This window comes from Rhea pennata, chromosome 10 (genome assembly GCF_028389875.1).
Source record: "Rhea pennata isolate bPtePen1 chromosome 10, bPtePen1.pri, whole genome shotgun sequence".
Classification (NCBI taxonomy): domain Eukaryota; kingdom Metazoa; phylum Chordata; class Aves; order Rheiformes; family Rheidae; genus Rhea; species Rhea pennata.
The window spans coordinates 1,019,770-1,045,374 of NC_084672.1; the positions used below are offsets into that span (position 1 = coordinate 1,019,770).

At 37.9% G+C, this 25,605-nt stretch overlaps 3 protein-coding genes and 1 long non-coding RNA gene across 6 annotated transcripts in view; 2 read left to right on the forward strand and 2 right to left on the reverse strand.

Moving 5' to 3' along the window:
* CTDSPL2 (CTD small phosphatase like 2) overlaps positions 1 to 3,340 on the forward strand; it is a 47,170-nt gene extending 43,830 nt beyond the window's left edge. For all 3 annotated transcript variants that reach the window (XM_062584209.1, XM_062584208.1, XM_062584210.1), the window contains exon 13: positions 263 to 3,340. In XM_062584209.1, coding sequence (XP_062440193.1) covers positions 263 to 328 — 66 coding nt within the window. In that variant the 3' untranslated portion in view covers positions 329 to 3,340. The remainder of the gene's footprint in view (positions 1 to 262) is intronic.
* Positions 3,341 to 4,124: 784 nt separating this feature from the next.
* On the reverse strand, positions 4,125 to 12,962 carry LOC134144905 (uncharacterized). Its single transcript, XR_009959513.1, has 3 exons — positions 12,585 to 12,962; positions 9,794 to 10,024; positions 4,125 to 6,825 (listed from the first exon to the last, which is right to left on the reverse strand). It is a non-coding gene; the product is annotated as an uncharacterized LOC134144905 (long non-coding RNA).
* Positions 12,963 to 13,113: 151 nt separating this feature from the next.
* EIF3J (eukaryotic translation initiation factor 3 subunit J) lies at positions 13,114 to 24,231 on the forward strand. Its single transcript, XM_062583972.1, has 8 exons — positions 13,114 to 13,247; positions 13,342 to 13,442; positions 18,800 to 18,857; positions 19,017 to 19,108; positions 19,567 to 19,681; positions 20,769 to 20,927; positions 21,744 to 21,817; positions 23,196 to 24,231. Exons 1-8 carry the CDS (start codon positions 13,223 to 13,225, stop codon positions 23,325 to 23,327), a joined length of 756 nt encoding a protein of 251 aa, XP_062439956.1. The 5' UTR covers positions 13,114 to 13,222; the 3' UTR covers positions 23,328 to 24,231.
* SPG11 (SPG11 vesicle trafficking associated, spatacsin) overlaps positions 19,023 to 25,605 on the reverse strand; it is a 42,438-nt gene continuing 35,855 nt past the window's right edge. Inside the window, exon 41 of the mRNA XM_062583971.1 lies at positions 19,023 to 20,015. Within this exon, the coding sequence (XP_062439955.1) occupies positions 19,998 to 20,015 (18 nt within the window). The 3' untranslated portion in view covers positions 19,023 to 19,997. The remainder of the gene's footprint in view (positions 20,016 to 25,605) is intronic.

Genomic DNA, 25,605 nt, shown 5'->3' on the forward strand with positions numbered 1-25,605 from the left:
GTTTGTAGGAATTTAGGTTAAACAATGCTTGTAGTTGGCTGTGTTGTATGCTTTTGTTTTTTAAATGGAAATAGTTGTACTCCAAAGTTGTGAATGTTATTTAGTTATTTTCGTAAGCCTATTGTAATTATAAATATTCATGCATTATATTTTGTTATATTAAATTTTTGTTATATTAAAATACTGATATCAGAATCTTGTTAAAATCTGACATTCAGATGCATTCATTCTTTTAAAACCTACAATTTCTTTCCTCCTACAGAATGAAGATGTCCGACCACACATCAGAGACAGATTTCGCTTGCATGACTTGCTACCCCCAGATTAAAGCCTTTTGTCCAATTACTGAAGGGGGAGAAAATGCAGGACCCTTTTGGACTAAAACAAAAACATTGCCATTACTGTTGAAATTTTGCATTTTTGTACCCCGTCTTGCTTTTCTTATCTTTGGTGCCCAACAATAATCAAGGGTTACAGAAAGAGACTTTATATATCTGAGATTGAATACATACAGTACAATACAGTACAACACAGTAGGTAGGCTAGAACAGAAAAGTCTTTAGAACTAGTGCAACTCCAATGAATTTTTTTTATGTACAGGACATCTGCAGTTTATAAAGAATTCTGTTTCTGCCACCAGCAGTTTGACCTGTAGAAACACAGGATTTTATGATATAACAGAGATTGAAAATGGACTCTTATTTTCTCTCTGTTCGGTGCTCTAAGTGGGTTTGTAGCCACTTTTCTGTTACTTTAAGATTCTCATTTCAACAGGAATGGCCAGTAAAAGTTGTTTTATTTTTTCCTGTTAAGGTTTATAACCTTTTTACATTTTTGACCTGTATTAGATTAGAATTTCATTATGCATTCCTTTTAGTTGAGGCGCTTCATAGTTTTTCTGGAAATAGCCAAATTTTATTAGTTTTTTATTATACAGTTGAATGGCCGTTTTCCTGCTTTGTCTGCCTGCATACTGTATATTTGTTTAAAAATATTCTCTAGTTTTAGTCCATGTAAGTTTCATTTAGAAAAAAAAATGCATTTATATTTTGTTTCTGTAATATTCTACTGTAGTTGAAATCTTTTCAAAAATCAAGAGACTGGCTAGATAAGAAGAATATAAGAATTACTAATATTCAGAATATTTAAACCATTGTGATGGCATGTACTCTGGACAGTCAATATCTTGCAGTGGCACAAACAACTGATGGACAAGGAATACCTCAGACTACACTGTGCATGCAAGTCTTGAAAGGAGAATTAGTTTGGTCATCTGTTAGGTTTGATGCAATTCAGTTACTGCTGCCTTCTGTTTCCTCCAAGAATGAAGTATTCTGCACAGTGGCTCAGTATTTTAAGATGTTTTGCATGGGCTGATGGTACCTCTGTTACGCTGTGCATTACAATCAGTTTTAAACTCTGTGTAACAGCAAAGGTTCCAAACAGTAACTATGCATAATCCTGTGGTACAGTACACTCCCATGCCACCAATGCAGTCAATATGCTATCATAGTGGTTTTCTATGCTATATGGAAATAGTCTTTAAGCCTTGGATCTCTAATGCAGCTACTACAAGAGGTTGATATTTTTATAATGGTGTGTAATCTCCTTTTCAGGAGGCTTTTTATGGAAGGTATAATTTGTAAAAGTTAGGATGCTTTGCCTCTCGACTGCATTAACATGCCATAGGCTCAGACTGTTTTTGTGTAAAAGATGTCACAGAACGGCACTTTTTCTAAAGAGAAGTTTGATATTTTGTATGCTTGTTAAGAAAGTACAGTATTGGAAATTAAAGGTGGACAACTGATAATTGAGAAGTATGTCAATTAATTTTTTATGTATATTACCTGTTTACTTGTACAATTTTATTGTACAAATTACATGCAGCTTCATTTTCAAATGAGTCCTTAAAATAAGGAAAATCTTTTTAGGAAAACATTTAATTTTTGTATTTTTGATTTTAAAAGGCATGAGTTATGTCAACTTTTTCCAGTGTATTAATGAAGATTTTAACTTTTCATCAGGTTGAGTGTTTTCTTACTATATTATCTGTTGTGTATGTAGCTAGCACATTGTGTCACTGAACTGTTTAAAAAAAATAGCATGTAGAGCAAGCCTGTTTTGTGGAAAATCCTTATTCATTAAAAAAAAATCATCATGGCAGATTTTCTGCAAAAAGTGAAAACATTTGCAATTCAGAATACTGATTTTTTTTTGTATTTAAAGAAAGGTATTTTGCTTGCAGGAAAGAAATACTACAGATTCATTTTAATGAGAATCTTTTAAATGTATTTATCTTTAGGGCATCTGGGCATCTTTACGCTGTTTGTCTTATGTCTTTATTGAAATAAAATGTACATAACATTACCTTTATATATGCTTTTGCGCAGACGTGTGAACCCTGTAACCATCCCCTTTTCTTCCTGTTTTTATGTTGATAAGATGGTTCTGGAAATATTTATAGATTTTGAAAATGGTCAGCTTGTATTTGAATTGCTACATGGTTTGCCAACTATTTTTTAGTTGTTTTTTTAATTGTAAACCTGATCTAAGATTTTTTTAATTAGTTTAATAGTGAATCCTTGTTCAGTGTGGAATTCTTCCAAATTTCTCAGAGTAATTTACATAATAGGACTGCTTTAAAATTCACTAATCTACCAGAATGAAACCATTTTTGTTAAGTAGTTCATGGCTTTTCTCTAACTGTAAAAAGAGATTATCATCTGTTCAAGTAATGTCCTTAAACACATGCGTCCTATCTTTGGCTAAAACCATTATAAAAGTGCTTTCTTTAGTTAAGGAAACCAAAGCATACATTGCACTTTACAGCTGTATCTGTGTTGTGATTATCAGATCAGTGAGGGAAATCAAAATGTAAATTAGGGGATTTAATTCTACATAGATGCACAACAAAAATAACAGAGACTGCTTAGTAAACATATTAAATATTAATATTTTAATGTGCTGCAAGTCTGATATTTATCATTCTGAACTTTCTTTGCAGAATGAGTCTACCTTCTTCAAAATGTAAGTTCCTAAAAATATCAGATACTCCTGACATAAATAGTCTTTGCATGAAACAAAGTTATATTTAATCAGGTTTTATTTTCAACTTCATAGTTTCAAGGGTGAGACTTAACTGTTTCTATGACATTAGTTTGGATCAAATTGTTCACTGCGTCTACATCAAAACTGACGATAACTATGGGGGTCTCTGCTATACATATTGCTCAAGTCTTGAATGTAGAATTGTGTTACTTAAGCAGATAATCTTGTAGCTGTATCATTTATTCTAATTTTATGTATTTTTAGAAAATACTCACAACATTCTATTTCCAAAGTTCTTCATGACTTCATTTGTGGTCTTTTCTTTGATTGCGTTATCTGTGTGTTAATTTTACATGTCCATATATATGCTCTAAGTTTAAGCGTTCTTGGTTCTGACAGCAAAATAACTATAATATTTCATAAATAATTGGCAAAATATGCAGTCATTCTTTCTTCTTCCTTTAAATTACTGCTTAGATAAAATAGAATTCCCCTTGGTTTTACAGTTTTTTTTTCCACACTTTTGATCCATTTCACCTTCTACCTATATAGGAAAATACTTTTTTCATTACTATTCAAAGGTACCTGAAAATCTGAATGTTTAAAGACCTGATCAAATGTCTTCCAGAGCAAGAGCTTTGTCAGTGAAATGCCCACTGAGGAGACATATCTTCTTTAAACAAAGCACTTAAATATGTTATTAAGAATAATCAGATATGTAAGTTCTGTGCTGAATAAGAACAGAATGCAATGCTTGCTTAAATGCCTTACTCAGGTAGTGATTCCTAGTTAGCATTCCTTTGGCAACAGGACTGTTTTAACAGGTTTTTCTCACTCACTGTTAGGAGCAAGTGTCCTTTTAGGACTGCAGCTTCCCCACTCCTCCCTCCCAATTCAATCCTCTTGGACATCTGACTGACAGGGTAACTATGCTGGTGAAGAATTGGCACAACTGAAAGGGCACCACCTAACCCTGGCAGGGGGTGGGAGAGAGGGACCCGGACGGTGGCTGAGGAAAAGGTGCAGTGGATGGAGATCTGAACCCATCTGCCACCAGTGGAACAGTAATGCAGACCTACAGTCTGAAACGGGCTTTATTAGCAGAGCTTGTTCATTTGGTAAGGAAAGCTGCCCAGAAATGCAAAAACTTTGTTACCATACTAAGTAAATACCCATATTCCTTTATTTCTCCTTCTGGTTCTGGCTTCCTTATAGCATTGCTTTGCAAATCATACTCTTTTATCCTTCTTGAACCAAGTACATATTGTTAATATAGTAAATTAGATCATGAGATTCATAACTTCACAATTGTCACCGCCTATGGTAATACAGCATAGCAAATTGTGGCTACTGAACCAGTCATGTGACTCTTGCTGTCATTCCTCTTCCTTCTGACTGAGGACTGGATTGGCACTGAGTACACCTCAATTTTGGGAATTATAAAAGTTAGCAGTGCTGCCTTCCATTCCCTCATTGGAATGTGCTCCTGTTATGTACCATTTGAAGGCCTGTATAGCACATCTTTACAAAGCTAAGATTTTAATGCAAATTTAATGCTTATGTAGTTGAAATTAATATGGTACATCTAGCTGAATTATAACTTAATAGAATTGAAGATGTCAGGACCAGTATAGTTTCGACTCAGTTTGAAAGCTCGTTCCAAGAGATGCAAATAGAAACTAATCATCGTATTCTAGTAATGTCTTCCATTTTAAGAAAATATTAAGTATTCAGTATTTTCTGGTGAAAGGACTTGTATGGATATATGTGGCAAAGAAGGCAGATGGTATCTCTGATCTGCAGTCATTCTAATTAAATCAACTCCATTATGCTTCTTAAACTAATTATCAAAAACTGATACAGAAATGAAAGAAGGAAGTCATAGTCAGATGGTACCTCAGCAACAGAATGAGCTTCAGAGTCAGACAGCAGTGTACTGCGAATTATTCATGGCCATCTACCTCTGGAGAGGAGGTAAATGTCTTCCAATTTTGGAAGACAAGTGCCTGTTTCCGGGAGGCTTGATCCATTAAAGGTGTTTCATTATTATTTTCAGGGAAGAAGATTATTTTGAAGCTTAGAATAAAAAGGGGCTTTAAAATCCATTCTGTGAATAGTATAAATTTGAAAAGTATTTTGCAGAAAGTAAACAAAAAAGCCCCACATGATTTACAGCTTAAGTGTGAAGATCCACAACAGCTTAGGCTGGTGTAATTCTAAGTGACTTTCACCCCTTTCTTTTCTTCTCTCCCTGGGCATCCATTTATTATGCACTTCCTTGTGCCAGTCCTAATGCTCACGCACCTGCATGGTGAGCCTGTGCAAGAAGCCGATCTATCCGAAAAAGAAAAAAAAAGTGGTAAAGTGATGTTGTGTCAAGTAGGACTCTAGGGCTCGGCCTCCGGGTTCACGGGAAGACAATTATTCTGGACAAATAATTGCCACTCATTCAAACTCATTCAGCTAGAGCAAAATGTTACTGTGTATCTTGAAGAAATTGAAGGATTATTCTCAAAGATTTAATTAAGCCAAAACTATGTCATTTTCAGATTTGTATCTTAGGTTCTTGATACTTAAATAAAATCCTAAGTGAGTCCATAAACTGCTGATGGGAAGTAGCACAGATGCACTATTTTCTTAGTTATTAGTAATAATTCTGTAAAAAGGTTTTGGAAAGCAAACAAAGGATGGCCTTCTAAAGATTAACTTGTAGAGATTTGGTTAAGCACGTGACTATCTTGGTTGTTTTGTCAGTGTAATGTAAAACTTTTGCTTCATTTTTTGATACTTGCAGAAATGTCATTGTACTGATGGGCTGAATCTTGTAAAAATTCCATTGGAAGAGAACTAATGTTCTACAAATCTGTGTTTCTTCTGCCATCATTCCTAGTATATAGAATCATAAAGATTTATATTAAATATTTATGCTCTAGCTACTGTTTTTATGATTTTAGCTGATACCAGCCTTCACTGAAGAATAAGTTTTATGTAAAGCAAGACATTTCTCATGTCACTTTTCAAAAATAAATGTTGTGTTTGTGTTTTTATAAAAGCTAAGGATCCTGGAGGCTAAACAAGAAAAAAAAAAAGAGATGCATTTTACAGACTGAAATTGTCATAGCAGATTCTTATAATTCAGTCTTGCTTTAATGCTGATTTTCAGTATATAATACATACTCCAGAGGATATCTTTTGTAAAATTACCACAAAGCCTGATCTGTCTTATTTTTCATTTGTTTGTCCTCCTAAGCAGAAACCTTTACACTTCAAAATGAGAAAGGTTTGCTTTCCTAGGATTTAGTAGTTCCTTTGATTCAGAGAGTTAAGCTGGGTAGGGTGTTCCTCTTTGTGCCTGCATTTCCTCATTATTTCCATTTTCTACTATGAGAATAATACTTAACCATATTAATCCAAATGCTTAAATTACTTTAAATGTGCTGTGTAAATATACAGTATTTTTATAATTGCACAGTTCTTAGTAGTTTCATAATTATCCTCCTAGTACATTAAGCTTACAAAACTGTTTAGACTTGGATATAACTTATATACTTGATCTATAATTGTATCTCTTGTTATTTCTACTGCCCAGTAAATGAGTAATATCAAAAAAAAGAAAACAAAACAAAAAAAAAAAAGATGAATTTGGGTGTAATTTTCTTCTAACTAACATAGATCATAAGAGGCTCTTCCACTTGTTATATGGAAGACCGGCATTCTAAATGTCTTCAGGCAAATTGTCTTTCATTAAATCTCTCAACTTCTCTCTTCAAATAACACCTGAAAAATAGCAGAAAACGAGAGGTTATTTCTCAGTTTTTTATGAATGTATAGTCAACATATACATTCACACTGTGAGTGTATATATTTCCTATTACTCTAGACTGCAAAACATTTTTCCTTTGCATAAAAAGAGCATACTCAAACCTACTGGGTGTCCCAAGGATAGATGGGCACAGATTAAAGCATGGAATGTACCATTCCAGTTTCTTCTAAGTCACAAAATGTAACTCCATGAATTGTGGAGGACCTTAAGAGCGAGGGGACAGTACAGAAGAACTGAATGTAGTTTTTTCAAAGAACTCAAGTTCCTGTTAAATTATGTCTTTTTGAGTGATGGTCTGAAGGTACACGAATAGTAGGAGCCAGCAATTATTTTACTAATTAACTAGTAGAAGACTCAGAGTCCTTCACACAGAGAATGATTCCATACAGCTTTACTGTCTTGTCGGTGTGTGAAATTTAAGTGGTTGCATCATGTTTTGTGAAGGTATGGCTAAACCTTCTTATGGTTACAGGGCAAGTATTGAAGATGGAGATCTTCCTCACTGAGCTACCAGTGCTGACTGACAGCTGATGGGCTGTGTCCTGAGGCTTGCTTTCATGATCTCATAGCACGTCTTACTGCACGCACTCATTTTGAGAGATTCTGTTTGGAAATGGATTTGATTTTTGACAAGGCATTTAAACAGCATGAGTGATTTTCCAAAATAACCAGGCCTCTAAATGCGAAAAGGGAAAAGCCCTCCTTACAGCTGAAGTGTGGAAAACAGACTCTTGTTCTAGATGACTGAAGGTTGGAAAATAAAACCTAGAGATTAATCTCTTGATTAGGATGATAAAGAGAACACTGAGTCTGTCCAAAGCAATACATTCTCCCTGAAAAAATAAAAGACGATCTACTGTAAGGGTTGGCATTTCCATCAGTCTTGCAGTGGAGATAACAGCACCAGAGAAATCTGCAGAGAGACAAAGGAATATGCAAATTTAAAAGGAAGCATTATTACACATTGTTGTAAGTTTCACTAAAGTGAGTGCAAATCCTTGAACAGAGGAAATGTTTTAATAATCTCCCTTCGGAAATTTTAAGTGTGACAAAAGGCAGAAAAGGGGGTCCAGTCAACAGGATAGTGGTGTGCTCGAGTAGTAGCCTAGTGGAGAAATCAGATTCACTTAACTCCAGCAGTTATTTCAAAATAGTTCAATGGCTAATGTAGAAGAGAATCTGGTCCACTTCACTGATGTGCTTGGAGAGCTATTTATAAAGACTAACTTTATTGGAAAAGAGCAGAAATATTTTTAACAGAGATCCAGTATGCACACTATTGAGATGGAACATTTTGAGGCTGGGTTGAATCAAGTGACATGACATTTGCATCAGTAAGTTTTGGAACAATGGTAGAGGTTCAGGAAACTGCTTAGGTCAGGCTGAAACACTCAGTAATTTTGGTGCTTTTCTGTTTTATTTCAATCAAGATTTGTACAAGCAGTGGAACTGGAAGAAAGGTGCACACCCAACTGACCATGTGACCAGAATGAATCTAAGAGAGAGACTTCGGGCTCTAAAATATGTGAGAGAGAAGTGACTTTTATTCCTGATGTGGACAGCCCAAATCTACTTGAGTGGCCTCCTTCTGACTACTGTGAGGATACCAATGCAGATCTCCCACTCAGGATTTGGAGACAAGAACCTGCACAGCTCATCTGATAATAAATTGAAGATCCAAGTCAGTGAACTGCTAACAGAAGAGTACTGTTTTCTATGTGTTAGTCCCAGTATGGAATTGCTTCCTGATAGAGGAGGAAGAATTTTATACAACTCCTCTTGATGACAGAGGACATCGTAGTATGGTGGTTCAGTATGATCCATTATTATTTGGACATGCAGTCATCTCATATGATACTGGAATGTCTTCTAACAGCCTTGGAGCTCTAGCATCTTGAAGTGGAACTGCTGACTTTTGGAAGTAAGTTTCTAAAGCCACTGGCAAGAAAAAGGGTCAGAGAAGAAAAGATGCATTTCCTTGCAGATCTTTAGCATCTCAAAACAAAAAGCATATCAATCACCACCTGAAGCAGATCATTTAGCTTAACTCAAAAAAAAAAAGTATCTGGCAGACGGGTACACCATTTGTGAGTATCGCTGACACAGGAAGTAACAAAGAAGGTGTTTGACATAGCATGTCATGAAAAGTAAGAGAGGTCATGTGGCTTAAGGGAGACAAGTACTGATTTATATTGATGGTTGGCCTGGAGTTAAATTATAAAATCAAGTTAAATAAGCCTGTAACCAGGCAGAACCACTATCATTGCTAGTGCCAAATATTACTCAGATGTATGTTATGCCTTAACATGGCAGCAGGATCCACTTCTAGAACATACACTCTATTAGTGACTAAAGAGTTTGCAGCATGTATATCCTCTTATCAACCAGTGGGCTGGAGATAAAGAAAGACACCCAAATATATGCCTGAAATGCCTGGTGACCGTTATAGCAGCCTTTCAAGCTATGGAAAAAACAGAGGGACCTTGAGTGTGTAAAGATCCTACATGATAGCCACACAGGAATTTTATTAGTGGCTTTGCACTACTACTATATGAAAATATGTATCATGATGACAGTCACAGACTGCCTGTTTCCCAGAAAGCAATGTAATAGTAATGTTGGCTTGTGTCATCATTCTAAACTTGAACATTTAGAGGTTTAATTTGCTAAGATTTTGAATGGGTCACCAATATCTCCTCTTCTTCCATGTGAGAAAGTTGTTACTGTAAAAACACTTCTCCAAGAAGCACGTGAACTAGTTGACTAGACTCCCAGTGAAAAATCTGATCAGATTCTCATGAGCCAGAGTTTCTGAGACATCATAAAGCTGGGAAATGGTGATGAAGTAAACTGGATGAAGACAATCAATGTGTCCAGCATTTATGTATCTGATGTTATTTGACAAGGTAGAAGGAAACATACCAGTGCAAAACTATCTGGAAGAGGCTAGGCTGGTTGTAGCCCCCAGGCATATCAGCGAGTTTGATGTTTAAACCTCAGACAAAACAGTTCTCCACTTCTAACCTCTTCCATCAGGAACATCCAAACAATATGAAGCATCAAACATCACGTCCTGGACAGACGTCTGCTTATCTCTGACTAAATCAGAGCTCTGGAGCCATGACAGCTGTGCTGTCCTGTGTGCAGAACAATCTAAAAGGACAAAACAGGCTTTAGAACATTTAAAAATAAAATACCCCCTAGTAGCAGTGGGGAAGAAGTTAGAGAATAGTGACAACTCAAAAGAGGCAAACACTGCCTTTATAATCTGAGCACCTGAAATAGAGCAAGGTGAAGGTGTAAACCCACTTCTTTAGGAATTTCAAGCACTTAAAATACTTATCCTGGAATCTGTGGGATGTAGCTGTCTTTGTGGCATCCAGGGGGAACTGGAAAAGGTGCAGAGAGAGTCTTCACTTCTATAGATCTGTTGTTTAAAATAAATCCTCAGCCAGTGGGATAGCAAGAGAGAATGACTTTCCAATGACAGGGTCTACAGATTACAAAATGCAGAAATCATTTGCTATTTGGTGTAAGAAAATCATGGCTACAACTGTGCGCAGTGTGACTTCACTAATAACTGGAGTGGAACTAAAGGCTCCTGTACAGCAGAAGTAAGGCAGCTTGGATACCTATGGATTTGTGTCCTGTGTCTACAGCCTTTCATTCCACCGAGTCTGTCTTCAATCTGATTACCTATTTTTATATTTGTAGATACTGAATTCCTGTAAAGAACCTTTAGACCGCTACTCAATCTAGTTAAAATCAGCTGGTGAGTTCAAAGTTTTTAAATAAAGGATATATTTATACAACTATAGTGATTGCAAGGCCCTGATCCCCTAGGGAACTGCTTGAAATCACAGCTTAAGCAGAAAGAATTACGCAGATAAATTGTAAAAGCATAATAAGGCTCCTAGACTATTTAAACAGCTATTTAAAATTACTGATCTGTAGTTTGCAAGCATGAGATAAATCATATAATCTATAGTGGCACAAGCTGACTGAATTTAAACTGAATTAGGTTTATAGTTACATCCCAATTCTGGCATCTCTGAGCTTTTAACTAATTTTATTTGCAGTTGTAATAAAGACTTTTTATCAAATATTTTATTTGTAAATTCCAGTCTTTCTAAAGAAGCAAAATAAGAAAAATATCGGACAGAAAAACCATCACATGGCATTGCATTAGCACCCAGCTGATCCCTTGCAAGGTTTGAACATCTGGATTTGTGGCTCCTGCTCCTTGGCTCATCTCAAATGTATCTATAATTTAAAAATGAATTCAACATTGCAACAGAATCATGATACATCTAGGAAGACTACATCAAGGATAGTACAGCAGTGTTTTTACGGCAGCATATGCAGGTCTCTCAGCAAGTTGAGAGAGATTTTGTCAAGCTATCTGAATGTCATGTTAACCTTCATGCTGCTACTACTGAACATTACTAAATAACATACATCCCAGAATACTTTAAAATAACCAAATTCATAAAATCAAGCAATTCTGCGCTGAAAAACAACAGATGTTTAGCACACCAGTGTGGCTAACGTTTTGAGAATGGAAAAATAGAATCTGAGTTAGTCGAAATCCTCAGAATGTAAGAAGGCAGATACTGTTGCCCAGTTTGGATTCAGCAACGGTGCAAGGAACTGCGATCTTGCAGATGACCGTACCTGCAGGTGCACAGTGGCTGACATACTTTTTCTGAAACAGCGTTGAACAAAGGCTGTGGGCACTGTCATCAGCCATCACCACATCCCCCCAGCACCTGAGTAATATTTGAGTGTCTTTCATCCCAGTAAAAAAACAAATTTTCTGTGCTTAGTCTTTATGCATCCTGTCACCTTGTAAAACAAAAGAATTACAGCAGTCAACATCTGGGGTGTTCTTTCTTTACTTTTTTCTCTTTCTTTTTTTTTTTTTTTTTTTTTTTTGCGTTTTTCTCTGTTTGAATAGTGTATTAATATTTTTAGTGGATAAAGAATCTTGAAAACAGTATTGTTTTTGCTCTTTTTTTCCTAAGATAATAAATTCAGACCAGATGTGAGGGTAATTTCTGTATGTATTCCCTGATATGCATTTCAATATATTGACAGACTTTTATCTTTTTTGGGCATCTTCAGCTTTCTCTTCTGCACCCCTCCATTTCTATGTATTCTATTTCTAGTGTTTGTTTCTTACATATTTTTAAGAACTGATACATACAAACCCAATAAAAATATGCCTGAGAGATGCTTCTTTCCCCTCATACACCAGCAGTACCAGAAGATGAAGCCTAAGTGAATGAGGGGTAATAGCTGCAGTGTCAGGCGACAAAGTTTACCGTGCATATGGCTAGTTCCTAGAAGCTTATGATTTTCCACTGCATTTTTTTTATGTCGTTAGCGTATTTATGTTTTAGCTCTGCCATCTGCAGAGGGTGTGAGGAATTATCACAGCTCTGTTGCAGGCCTAATCTTTATTAGGGAAAAGTTTTCAGACACGGGCTGACCATGGTGACTCCAGGCTGTCTGTAGGATAATCCTGGTACAGAATGGTCCTGTCACTATGAAACGTTACTATTTTAACTTTACCGGTGTATTTAAACTAGTAGAACACACCACATGTAGCCATGGCTATATTCACGGAAAGCTCTTAGTGTAGAACCAGCTTATGCCCTGCCCTTTACATGATACTGACATACGTGACAGGAAAAATTACTGTGCCTCCTACCTGAAACAGTTTTAAAAGAATCCCAACCTTCTTTTCCTAGTGGGGATATATTCAAGCACAGGAAACAGGAAACCAGTTCTTCCCGAGGGCAGGGTTTAAAGGCACGGTGTCTGACCAGCAGGGCCCTGCCACGCACTCGTCCTGCCAAACTTTTACTGGGCTGGGGAGGATCGTTTCGCTCTACAGCTCTTTCAGGACGGCGCTGCTACAAAACACTTGCAGCCCCCTCAGCTCGGTGGCGACATGGCGCCTCCGCTCCCCCTCAGCCCGGCGGCGACATGGCGGCCCCTTGGCCCTCTCCGCCCGGCAGTGACATGGCGGCCCCGCGCCCTCAGCCCGGCAGTGACATGGCGGCCCCCTGGCCCTCTCCGCCCGGCAGTGACATGGCGACCCCACGCCCTCAGCCCGGCAGTGACATGGCGGTCCCTGGGCCCTTTCATCCCGGCAGTGACATGGCGGCCCGGCCCCGCCCCCAGGGAGGCGGTGCTTGAGCGGCGGCGGGGCGGGGCCCTGTCAGTCCGCCGGCATCCCGGCGTGCCGCGCGCGTGGCGCTGGCGGGGGCCGCTCTCGGCGCGGCTGACTCACCGTGCCTCGCTGAGGGCTGCGGCGGGCGGGCGCGCGCTGCTCCGCGGGGCAAGATGGCGGCGGAGGCGGATTCGTGGGGTAGGTGGCGGCCGCCGCCCCGCGCCGCGCGGGCGCCCTCGCGGCCCCCTTGCCGCGCCGCGCCCCGCGCTCACCGCTCTCCTCTCCTCCACAGACGCGGACAGCTTCGAGGTGGTGGAGCCGGTGGCCAAGCGGCTGGTGCCGGGGGTGGCCGGGGACCGCTGGGCCGGCGAGGATGAGGAGGACGACGTGAAGGTGCGGCGCGGCCGGGCCGAGCCCTCGCCGGGCCCCCGCGGCGGGGCGATGCGAGGCGGCCGGGGCCTGCGGCCGCCGGGGCGCGTGTGGGGCCTGGGCGGGTCCCGAGGGGGAGCCGGGGCCGGGCCCGCCGCGGCCGCGCCGCTGCCGTATGGTGCCGCGTGCGGCGGGGCCCGCGCAGAAACCTGCGGCCGGGCCGGGCCCGGCCGACTGACGGGCGGCGGGCGAGGGCCGCGGCGGCCCCCGCGGCTCGGGGCAGGTTTCCCTCGGGCGGCTTTGGGGGGAGAGTCACGGGATTGAGTTTCTGGGGTCGGGGCTCTGCAGCCTCGCGTGTGCCGAAACTCGTCCCGGGCGGCGTGGAGTGGAGGTAGCGAGTCAAAATGCCGCATAGAAAACGCCCGCGGTTCTGCTTTGTGCCTGTTTAATCCTTACTGAGAGTGGTCATCTCTCCTTAAGGTTTGTTTCCTTTATATTGGACCATCCAGTTTGCACTTCTACCCTCCAGTTTCCCAGGGAATCCACCTGCTGCTCCTGAGCTGCTTGCTAGACGTCCTGGTGCTTTTCTGCGGCCAGCCAGCTTCTTGCTTTCTATAGATCTTCTCAAATGGTCTTTCAGATCCTTAGTTCTGAGTATGATAGGCTAGGTGAGGCATTAGAAGTTGTATTTAATGAAAGCAATGCTGTTTTAGTGCTACTTTTACTGACCAGAAACTTCTCTGCTGCAGCAGCCTGTCTCTTCCACCCCCTCTTCCTACTTCTCCCCCCTTCCCCCCCCTAAGCCCCACCACAGTTTGAAAATAAAGCAGTCTACTGTGCTGTTACAGGTTTGGTAGTGTCCAGATCACTAAAATATGATTTGTTTACTTAAGGCTCTGTTTTTACTGTGTTTCAAGTAGCAGTGTCTGCATGGAGTTTGTATTAAAACATGTGGATGTTCCCTTCTGATATTTATGAAAGTGGATCCCCTTTAAAAGCTTATTGTCTCTTACTTAGTTCCACTTGTCTCTTAGAAAGCCAGGCTGAATGGTGGATGCCCCAGAAATCTCAACTTGCTCAGCATTCATATAGCCTGTAAGCAAAATGACATCGGGGACATAAAAGGAATGTGTTTGACTATCAGGAATAAAAATGAGTAAACTGAAAAACACCTTTCTGTTTCAAATCAAGGTGCAGAGTTTACTGCAGTAGACAATCTTTTAGCTCACTAGGTGATTTGAGTACTATATTATGGTCTCAAATACGAGGCTTTCCGAAATAGGATATTGCTGGTTATTAGGTGAGGACTTGTTGGTGTTACTTAGGCTGCTGCTTGTGTTACCAGAACTTCTGAAAAACACCAACACAGTTGTCCTTGGAGCTTAGGGTGGGTATTCTTTTTTTAATTAGTATGAAAAAAGTAGATCATCTTGTCTTACAAAAATATTTGTTAATTTTTGTTAAGTTATAGGCTGTCCATTTTGCATCTTAACTATAAGGTGTGTGGATGTTATTAAATTTGTAAGTGTTAGTCACATTATACCAGACAAAATGACTAAAGGTATCTCTGTATACAGTGGCTACAGTAGTTTGTAAAGCTTGTGGTTAGAATGGGACTATACATATGTACTTATAAATTTTATTTTTATGTATCTTTGTATGCACACATACGTACATACCTATATGTTTCCTTTTTGACTCAAACTGTCTTAGCAAAGTTTGCTTTTTCTGATTTGTTTGAAAGTGAGAAACTTTTCATCTACAATAGAGTATGTCTTAGGAGAACTGGGCTATAAACTGTCATTCTCTTAAAGATACCAGCTTATATGGCTACTTTGATAAAGGAATAAAGTTTTTCCTACATGCAGTAAGAATGTTACTACTTCCCTCTTTTTGAGGGATTCAGGCTTTAGCACTGCAGATTCGTTCAGAGCCAAGGGCCCCTACAGCAAATAAAGCTGTTTTATTTTACTGAGTTGCATTTACTGTGTAACTGTGAAAGATCATACAACTGAGCCTGAGAGAGAATTGCCTAGATGCTAGATACCTTGTTTATAACTGTCAGCCTTGGGAAAGTACCTGCATAAGAAATATGATATGGTCTAAAATACAAGTCCAGAGTGTTTTCTGACTGGTAGTTTGTCTTCAGGTTGGTATTTCACACTTAAGTGTGTGGGGTTCCCCCTTTCCCCCCGCTTCATATTTGAATTCTGTAGTTTATTTTGGAGGTATTTTAATAAAGAACTACCAGTAACTTTCAAATTTAGGAAACTTTGACTTGTGTGGGATTAAAATTAGCATCTTCATAGGTAACAAAACTACTCTCAAATGTTACCCAGGATGCAGAATTTTCCCAGAAGACAGGCCTGCTGCCAAGGAATTTTCATCTATTTACTCTTGGGCAATCCTGTACTTAAAGCCAAAACTAGAAAATCTGCTTGTTATCAGACAGGCAACAGCCTTTAACATAGTACAGTCATTTCTCTTTGAAGGAACACTCAACATTGACCAGGAATCTAAATAGTGGAGAACCTGTCATTTCCAAAGTATGTTCCCTGTTTTTCTGGAATGAGTGTCTTTGTATGTGTAACGTGCACATGGTGGAGCACATGAAATTGTAATACACAGCTGCTTTCATCAAGCATTTATTTACATGAAATGGAAGACATTTTCAGTAACCTTATTTTAGTTAAGTATGTATAAATAAGTATTTTTAAAATGCTTCAAAGTTTTAAGGAGTGTTAGTGGCTATATTTTGAAATTATGCTGTACTCTTTTGAATTCCTTACTGTCAGTACAAAGATCTGGCAGTAAAGCTGTTTTTCTCCAAGAGATTTTACTAAAATTTATAAAATGCAGAAATAGATAAATATTTGGAATTCTTCCAGTTAAACAAAAAAAAAAAACTGCCCAAAATATTGAATGTATCCTCTTGCTTAAAACAAAACCCCCAAAAGGGGAGTACCCCAAACAATGACTTTGAGAAGAATGAGATATTCATATTCAGCCTACCTAGGAGACCTGTGTATCTTAATACACCAGGCTGGAAAGTGAATCCTCGCATTCAGTCCTTCAGTGAATCCTTGAATTCGTTCACAGAGATTGCCCTACCCAGTAGCATACTTCTGATCATACCGAGCTCTGGATTGCGTGTCCAGCAGTGGTAGTGTGTTAGTGGGGCATGATCATTATGGTGTGGGTAGGCTCCCAACTATTGAAGACTTCAGTAGTTGGTATCTTAAATTCCATCTAAAAGCTCATGGGGAAAGTCATGTCTGACAACAAGGAGTCACAAGTGTTGTGCAAAGTGTTTGCTATGTTCTGTGTTATCCTATCATTGCAGCTTTGCAAGCTAAACTATCATTGTGCACTACCTATTCAGACATGAGTAGCGGTGCCATGGTCTGCTTTGGAGAAATAATGCATGTGTAATCACTTGAGGGTTGGACCACATATCTTCTGTTTGAAGTCTCTCAAGTGTAGTAAGAAAATACAGTAGTTTAATTCATCCCCATTAGTACCTTTACATAATGGATAAAGTACCATTTTGTTCTCATGGGGTTTGGCACCTTGGAAACTTGATTTTAAAATCTAACATCTATAAAGGACAGGGCATGGGATAAGGCTGCAAGCTATATACAGCAGTAATGCAAATAGCTATTTAAGAAGTGCGTGTAACACTCTTAATGGGCTATGAGCTAAAGTAACACTGCTGCTGCAAATTCAAGTCAGCTTCTTGGAATGTGGACGGGAAGCTGCATCTCTTACAAGTGCCAATTAACTTGAATGAGTTGGTAGTTGAACTTGGGTGAGTTCTTCTATGTATCTTATTTTGTCATACTAAGAGCGATCTTTAGAAAATAATAAATAGTTCTGATGACTGTTTGCATTACTTACTTAGTTGTAAAGTAGAAATCACAAAATTCAGAAATCATGTTTTTTAAGCTTATATATAATGTTGTATTGACAATGTGTGTGGCTTTTGTGTAAAATAGGTCTTACCAACTGTAATCTCTCTAAAGCTTGCAAGTTCAGTTGAAACAGGTAACTAAAATTAGATTCCTGTGAGATTTCTTGGCTTTACCTTCTGATGTGTATGATGTCATGTTGTACTCAGCATGTAACTTCAGATTTAGAGCATTTATTTCTATATGGAGGTCATCCAGTAGAATTTGGATTGGCATTAAGACAAGAATATATATTCCCACAAACCTTACCCAGATAAGTGTCAGGAAGAAAGTGCAGAACTGCTGTTGGCACAGTCTGCAGATGACATAAATAGGTCAATTCTGTAGAAAAAAATATGCTTGCTCAGTAAGCTTGTTTAGTTTGAACCAAGTAGTGTTTTGAATGATGGATCATCCATCTGGGAACAGGACATTAGACACAAGAATAGGAGATGCTGGTTCTGAAAGGATCTAGGGCTGTGACCGGTAACTGACAATGAGGGAATGCAGAGCCAGAGCCAAGATCTGCCATGGATCTTGAACATACTGAAGGTGTAGAGGAAAGGCAGAGCATTACTGCAAACAAGACGGTTGAGACAGGAAATATGTTTGAAAATGTGATTGCTGTTAGAGGACATTTAAGTGACTTGTTTATGGGAAGATACTTCTGATGATAATGTGTTGTGTCTATGCTCCTTATGAAAAAAAGCAGTAGTCGGTCAAAAACCGACTGCTACCATATGATTGAGAGACGTTGGTATTCCTGCATAAAGATGGGGGGATCCCCTTGCATTCTGTCTGCTTATTGGTGCTTTCCCTACTGTTTCAGCACAGTTTTGTGTGGTACGTGTGTTGGCCAGTAGATCCAACTTAATTTTAATCTATATTTTACAGTTCCTGATGCAGCTGTGTAACTACTTTTGCTAGCATAATGGGAGAGAAGGATACACTGCTGTCGGCAAACTATTGGAACGGGTATTTTAGAAAGGATGATTCTTTCAGTGGTTTTGATGACTTAGGTCAGTTTGAACCTATTTCAGCTGAGTTGTCCATTTCTAAGGATGGCTGTACTATAAGAATTAATTAAATGACATTCCAATATCTTGTAATGTTTAATAAAAGGAATTATAACTTCTTAGACGTTTTGCTGCAAATGTTGATTTGACTGTTCTTGATCTTGCTTTTCTAACTGCGTTGACATGAGTTTTCTGATTCTTTGTACTCTTCTCCACAGTAGTAACTGGTCCTGAAACATCTTTTGTCAATTCCGTAAAGCAGTGTCCTCGTATCCTCCAGTATTTGAGTTAGGAAGTGGGAGTAAAGGATATGCAAGCATTTAAAGAGGTTTTATATATGCTACTGTTCTTTAGATTTATTATCTAAAAAAACTAAAAAGTATCTGCAAAAGAATCTTAATTAAAACTTATTTTGCAGGATAACTGGGATGATGAGGAGGAAGAGGAGGAAGTGAAGGAGACAGAGGTAAAACAAGGTAAGGTTTAAGAGGAATACATTTCACTGTTGGCAGCATCAAAATAGACATTGGCTTTGTCTTGAGTGTGTATCAAGAATCAAAAATGCTTCCAAATAGGATCGTGTTTTTCACAAATCAGACAACTTCGTAAGTGCTTTATTGTTCAATGTTTTACAGAAACAAAAGTTTCAGAAAAAAAGAAAATAGCAGAAAAAATAAAAGAAAAAGAAAAGCAACAGAAGAAAAAGCAAGAGGAGCTTAAAAAAAGGGTACTTTTTTTTTTCTTTTATACTTCTATGTGTCATTAAATTTAGTGGATGAGTTTGATTTTTGTTGAGGTTGAAGACCTGTAAAGATTTTGAATAGTCTAGTAAAATAAATCTTGTACATAATAGCATTTGGTGGATATTAGCTCTGATGTCTCTGTAATTTAACTGGGTTATTGAAGTAATGCTTATCTTTGTGTTTTTGATAAAACATGTAGCTGTAAAACTTAACTAAGATGTTTCTTCCCACTTCTCATAAGTAAGCAATTATTAAACAATATGGCAATGTTATGCTTATTTAGGAAGTCTTTCAGATTTGTACCTGCTTGAGGTTATACTGACTTCACGCAGAAGTGCACCAATCAAATGGCACTGGTGAAAAAAACAACAATTTTTTGTAATACCTCTGCTCAAGGGTAAGAAATATAAATGCTGTTATCTCTATATATTTTCTAATTTAGTTAGAGGCACCAGAGGAACATAAAGAACTTACACCAGAAGAACAGTTAGCAGACAAACTACGACTAAAGAAATTACAAGAGGAGTCAGACCTTGAGTTAGCAAAAGAAACATTTGGTAAGTGTGTTATACTTAAGCAAGTCAATGCAATTGTAGCATGACAAAAGTACTGTGTCATCTAAATACAACATTCAGTTGTACCTAGATAGCCTACAAAAAGAATGGATTAGGATTTAAATGATAGGATACATGCAGGTTGTATTTGGATTCAAATGCCTGTTTATTCTCTGTAACTGCTGGAAGCATATCCTGGTACTAACAAGATATTTCAAGAACCAAAAAACCACTTCTTTAGAATGTAAGTTTCTTTTTCTTGTAAGTCTTAACATCTCTTGGTAGGAGCTTATAGGAAGAAGGTAACTGATTGAAATTTTCAAACAAGTAGCTGTTTCTGGTAAAAAAAAAAAAAAAATAGAGGCTAGCACTTAGTCTTTCTTATACTAATGTTGTGAGGTGCTTTACAATGTGGAGTTAAGCTCGAGGCTTTGGATGAGTGTGGCACAGCATAATGCATGCATACTTTACTTCAGGCAATCTATTTAGTAAGCTAGGCATTGAAAAAACTGGTTAAGTTGGTGGAATGAGCTTGTTTCCTGGGCTAGAAGGAAGCAGACTCAAGGTAGGTGATTCTGGTTTTGTGCTTTGACAGAACTGGTGAAGATGCTGATTTATAGCAGCATTCTTCAAACATGAAAGTGTGTTTCTTTCTTTCTTTCAAGTTATTTATACAGCAGTGAAAGGCTACTGTGTGAATGTTCTGAAAGAGTACAAGCCCCTTTGGGGGGGAAATGTATTTGACTGACTGTCTTACAAAGAATGAACTAAATTTTACCCTGATGAGCTCAAGACATGAATTCTTTAAGAGAAGAGGTGCTCTGTATAGTGAACACAGCTCCAGAGAACACCTCATTCAATTCACTAAGCTTTGCATCTAAATCTGTATCTTAAGTTCAGATTTATAACTCAGTGTGTTAGCTTTTGTGTGGCAAAAACCAGTGGGAAATAAGTGAGCAAATTTGGTTTTGCTTCCTGCCCTTGACAGCATCAGTAGAGGTAAAGTGAATGGAGTTACTTGTTTTGTCTGATGTCACCTTTTAGGGATCTCAGCTAATGTTTTCTTTAATACGTATGCCTTTACTTGCAGGTGTAAATAACACTTGTGGAATAGATGCCATGAATCCCTCTTCAAAAGATGACTTCACGGAATTTGGCAAGCTACTAAAAGAGAAAATTACACAGTATGAAAAATCATTACATTATGCGAGTTTTTTGGAAGCATTAGTTCGAGACGTATGTATTTCATGTAAGTTAAGTGAAAAACTTAGAATGCCAAAATTGTAATGAGGCTATGGTTGAAAACCTGCTACACAAAAATTTTAAATCAAGATTAATCTGTGTAGCTTATACTAAATGAAGTACTAGCATCTGTCCCAGTGACTTGTATCTGCTTCTATTTCTACAAATTTTATTACAGATAGTGTTTGTGCAAGACTTGAACTCTTTCAGCATGTCAGTTAAGGCAGTCACTGTATGAAAGCGTGAATTTTTATGCTGATCTAAATTTTGCACACTTCTCTTGAAGCAACTTCTGGAAAAGTGACTCCCTGAGGCAAATAACTTGAGTAGATCAGTTAAGAGGAAACTGTAAAGTTAGGTTCATATAACTCTGCAAAATAACTTGTTCTGGAATGCAGCATTTAACTATACAGAGATAAAACTAGGTTAAACTCACTACCACCACCACTCACCTCCCCCTGCTGGCTGGTAGGCTGTATTGGGTGAACTAATTGTTTGAGACCTCTTTTCCTGTACTGTGCATGTATTGTCCTACTGTAATAGTATCAAGCAGTAACTTGATACTATTTAGTGCTGTATAAATACAGTGATGGTTGCCTTACTGAAGATACTTCCTAGGGATCATCTGAAATGCTAATTATGATGTGCTAGGGGCCTGAGTTACCTAGTCTGCATTCTGCTAATAAACTGATTTAAATCAAGTAATTGCCAAGTACTTAATAATGCTGATTTCCTGATTTTTTTTTTTTTGAGAATTTTAATGTTAGATGATTTAACTGCCTTCTAAGAACAGTATTGATGTTTTTTTTTTTTCCTAATGTAGTGGAAATTGATGATTTGAAAAAGATCACAAATTCTTTGACAGTACTATGCAGTGAAAAACAAAAACAAGAAAAGGTAAGACTTCTGTGTTTTTCTGAAGCAATAGCATTAGCCACTAAATATGCTAATCTGTAAAATAGAAATAGTTCCAATATTTAATTGAACTTCTGATTTTGTTATATGCAGTGGCAGCAGATGAAATGATAAACCTGGATGCGATTTTAGTATTAAATACTTAAATGTATGTGGTAATCAGGAGCTGATTAAATTTAGAGAGAGATCACAGGGAAAATCCTGATTAATTTACATGAATAATCTTATCTACATACTTTGTTCCATTTTATGCTGTGTCTTGGAGTAAAAATGGCTTCCATCAATATCCTGAAAATGTAAGTCAACCTCCTTTCTAGTTATACATCAAGTTAATATCAGATATTGATGGAAGTAACTTAAATATTTGCCAAACTGTCTCTGGCATTTTGAATAAGAGATAAGTGGAATTTGTATGGTGCCTTGCAAGCTACATGAGCAATAACTGCATAGGCAAGGGAGAGTAAGTTTTAAAAGGTAACTTAAAGTGTAACTGATGGTTAATGTGATGCAAAACAAATGTATGCAATAAAACAGTGCTAAAACTTCAAGGTGGTTTGGGATTCAGTGTTGATAGCAACAAATTCAAGCAGAAGACATCACTAGCAATGCAACTTTTTCATTGTTTTACGTCAAACTGGAGGATTATTAGGAAAAAAAAGGCTGAGCATTGTTCCATTTAAATATAACTTAAAAGCAAAATGTAAAATGAGAAACTTCAGATGCAAACTGTTTTAGTGGCAGGTGTTTTTTCTATGATGCTATTTCTAATTCATGTACAGTGTTACTGCATTCAGTCTACCGTTTGGCAAATGTGATAAACTTTAATATGAACTAGACTTTAGGGAGATGTTTGTGACTTATTGAAACATTTTTTAAGTATTTTATTTCTACTTTCTATGGTTTTATACTCTTCTCTCCTGTTTTTTTTTTTTTCATCTAAATTTGTTAGTCTAACTACTGAAACCTGCACTGACAAAAATCCAGTAAGGCAGAGCTTTATCCTGAAAGGGGTAACTTTGTTCTGTGAAGTTTGTTAGGACTTATTTTGCAAGGAAGATATTCAGCTGCTGGTGATAAAAGCCACATTAAGTTCCTTACATTGAGTAATTATATAAAACTGAGCATTTGACTTTGCACTTAAGTAGTTACTCTGCTTGTTTAGAGTCTTAATGAAGTAGGATGAACAACAAGACATAGGAGAGTGCACGTAATGTTTTGATTAGTGAGGTTAAACTGCAGGGAGTATTGGGACACTTAGAAATATAATAGCTTTACTATGAATAGATTGCAGCTGTTCAAATCAGAATAATGACAAATTACTGTGGATCTTTAAGTAAACATGCTCTTCTTGGTATTTAAGCAAAGTAAAGCCAAAAAGAAGAAAAAAGGTGTTGTGCCTGGCGGTGGTCTAAAGGCTACTATGAAAGATGACCTGGCTGATTATGGAGGATATGATGGAGAATATGTACAAGATTTTGAAGACTTCATGTGACACTTCTCTTCCCTTCTGTTGTCTTTCTTTTGCCCATAATCCCTTAAACATGTAGCACAACTTTTCCTTTAAATTCTGCCAAATGCTACAATCAAAATTGCAGTATCTTTGTGCTGGTGGTTTAACTCTTTGACACATCAGTGCTAAAGCATTGGGATTCCTGTTCTGTGGTCAAGGGGTTAAAATGAAGAAACTCAAATGCAGTAAATGCAGTTAAACAAAATTCTGATAATGGTAATGGTTGTTACTATGAAATCATACAGCAACAACTAAATTGGAAATGAATTTCAACAAGGCAAAGTGTTATTACCAGCACAGTTCAGTGATATGGCCTTAACTGTATGTCCTTGAATGACTTGTTTCATGAACAAAAGCAGTTTGCAGCAAGGGCTTGGTGTGCACTTAGTATTAAAATTGCTTTGTCTTAAGTTAGAGCTTGAGGTTTTCAGTATATTGTGAAGGGGAACTGCTAACTTCAGAGTGAGGATACTGCACCTGAAAATGCATCACTTGAGATACCCAGTACTTCAAAGCTTGTCATCTAAACAGAACACTTTTTTTGGGTCAGAATAAGGAAATTTTTTCAAATAAGGAACTATGACTTGTGTCTTGAGTATAAAGTTTAGTTTCCATTCATCTAAATTTTTACTAATGCAGCTGTATGGGTTGGGTATTCTTTAACAGTTAATTGCCTGGTTTAAGTGTAAAAAAAACAAACTTCCTTTTGTTTTCAGGGGTTGTGGTAGATCTTTCACGACTCAGCCATTTTCTTTCATTTAAAAAAACTTGCTTAGCAAACTGCAACAGTTACTACAGTTGGGCAAATTGTTACGTTAACAATTATGACATCTGCAATGTTTTATAAAGCAACTAATTTAATAAAATCACTATTGTGAAGACTTCACTGCAGGTGTCTTTGGACTAGTTATTTTTAGTAGTAATTACAAAAAAAAGGTTGAAATGGCAGAGCTGTACAAATGAGCTGGGTGTGTGTTTTACTAAGTCTAGTCTTTGCTCTGACCTGCAGCTAAACTGGTGCTTGAAGTGCAAGACTGTCTGCTTGTAAAATAGCTATCCTTTATGATAAGACTTCTACAGATGCTGATGGTAAACAAAATGCAGGATTACCATAATCTAATCATTTCTACAATTAACTTCATCTTTCCTGTTGTTGGAAATGCTGATTTTTAGTAGCTCGTACTTGCATCAGGCATATCTTACCAGTGCAAGTTAAGACAATTTGTTCTACTTAGTAGCTACCATTTCTACAAGAAGTCTTGAGTACTAAATTCAGAAGTTCCAATTTACTCAACTGTTTGGTCCTGATATATATGGGGTGGGCTAAGGGGGGGGGGGAGTGTACACACACTCCTACAAAACAGGATTTTGTCTTTTAGAACCCTCCTAGTGTTTGCAGTACCAAATTTTCAAAGAATCTGAGGTGGTAAATATCAGAAGGTTGGCTATTTTTATATTGTCTAGTTAAGGTTCCCCTTTCATGCTAGTCACTTTAAAGTTCAATTTAAAAGCTTGCCAGCCATTATTTGACTCAGTCCTGGACTTAGTCTTATGGGACTGACTGGAATTGTCATTTAAAATGACGAGTTCCGTTCTTGCTTAATCCTCACTACATAAAAATATTTTATTAGAGGTGTATCAAAGGAGCTAATGACCTGTATTAGATCTCTTTACAGCTTTTAACACTGTTACTGCACATTTGAGGTAAGTGCTGGATGAGTAATACTTCAGGTAAATGCAAGAGTTGCTAGCATGAACATCTGTACTCAGAAGGAACTGGTAAGATGTAAGACCAAGTAAGCATCTTTTTTGCTCATTAAAATACAATTACTGTAGCAACCCTGTTGCTAGGATAACATCTAGAGATAATACTGTATCACTGTTTGAGGTAAGTAATTTTACTTAAAAGCTGTTTGTATGCTACACTCAGCTCTAGTTTTGGGCAAGAGACCCCCGTTTCGAATTGGTGGAAAGCTCTTCAGACTATATTTATTTTCTGGACAATGCAGATTCAAAGTGGAACTTTGCTTCAGACAGAAATCTGTGGTCACGTGTCATCATCTTTTACAGTTACGCCAGACCCAATCTTGTAAACTTGCCAAAACATCTTAAAGGCAGAATGCTATGGTTACTAGCTCAGGACAGGGCATCAATACAAACTAAATTCCCGTCTGTCCAGTAGAAGTTTCTAAACAAGGAGTTAAAGTTTCATAACTATGGAATCTAATCTTGTGCTTGGTTTTGGGTTTTTTTTTTTTTT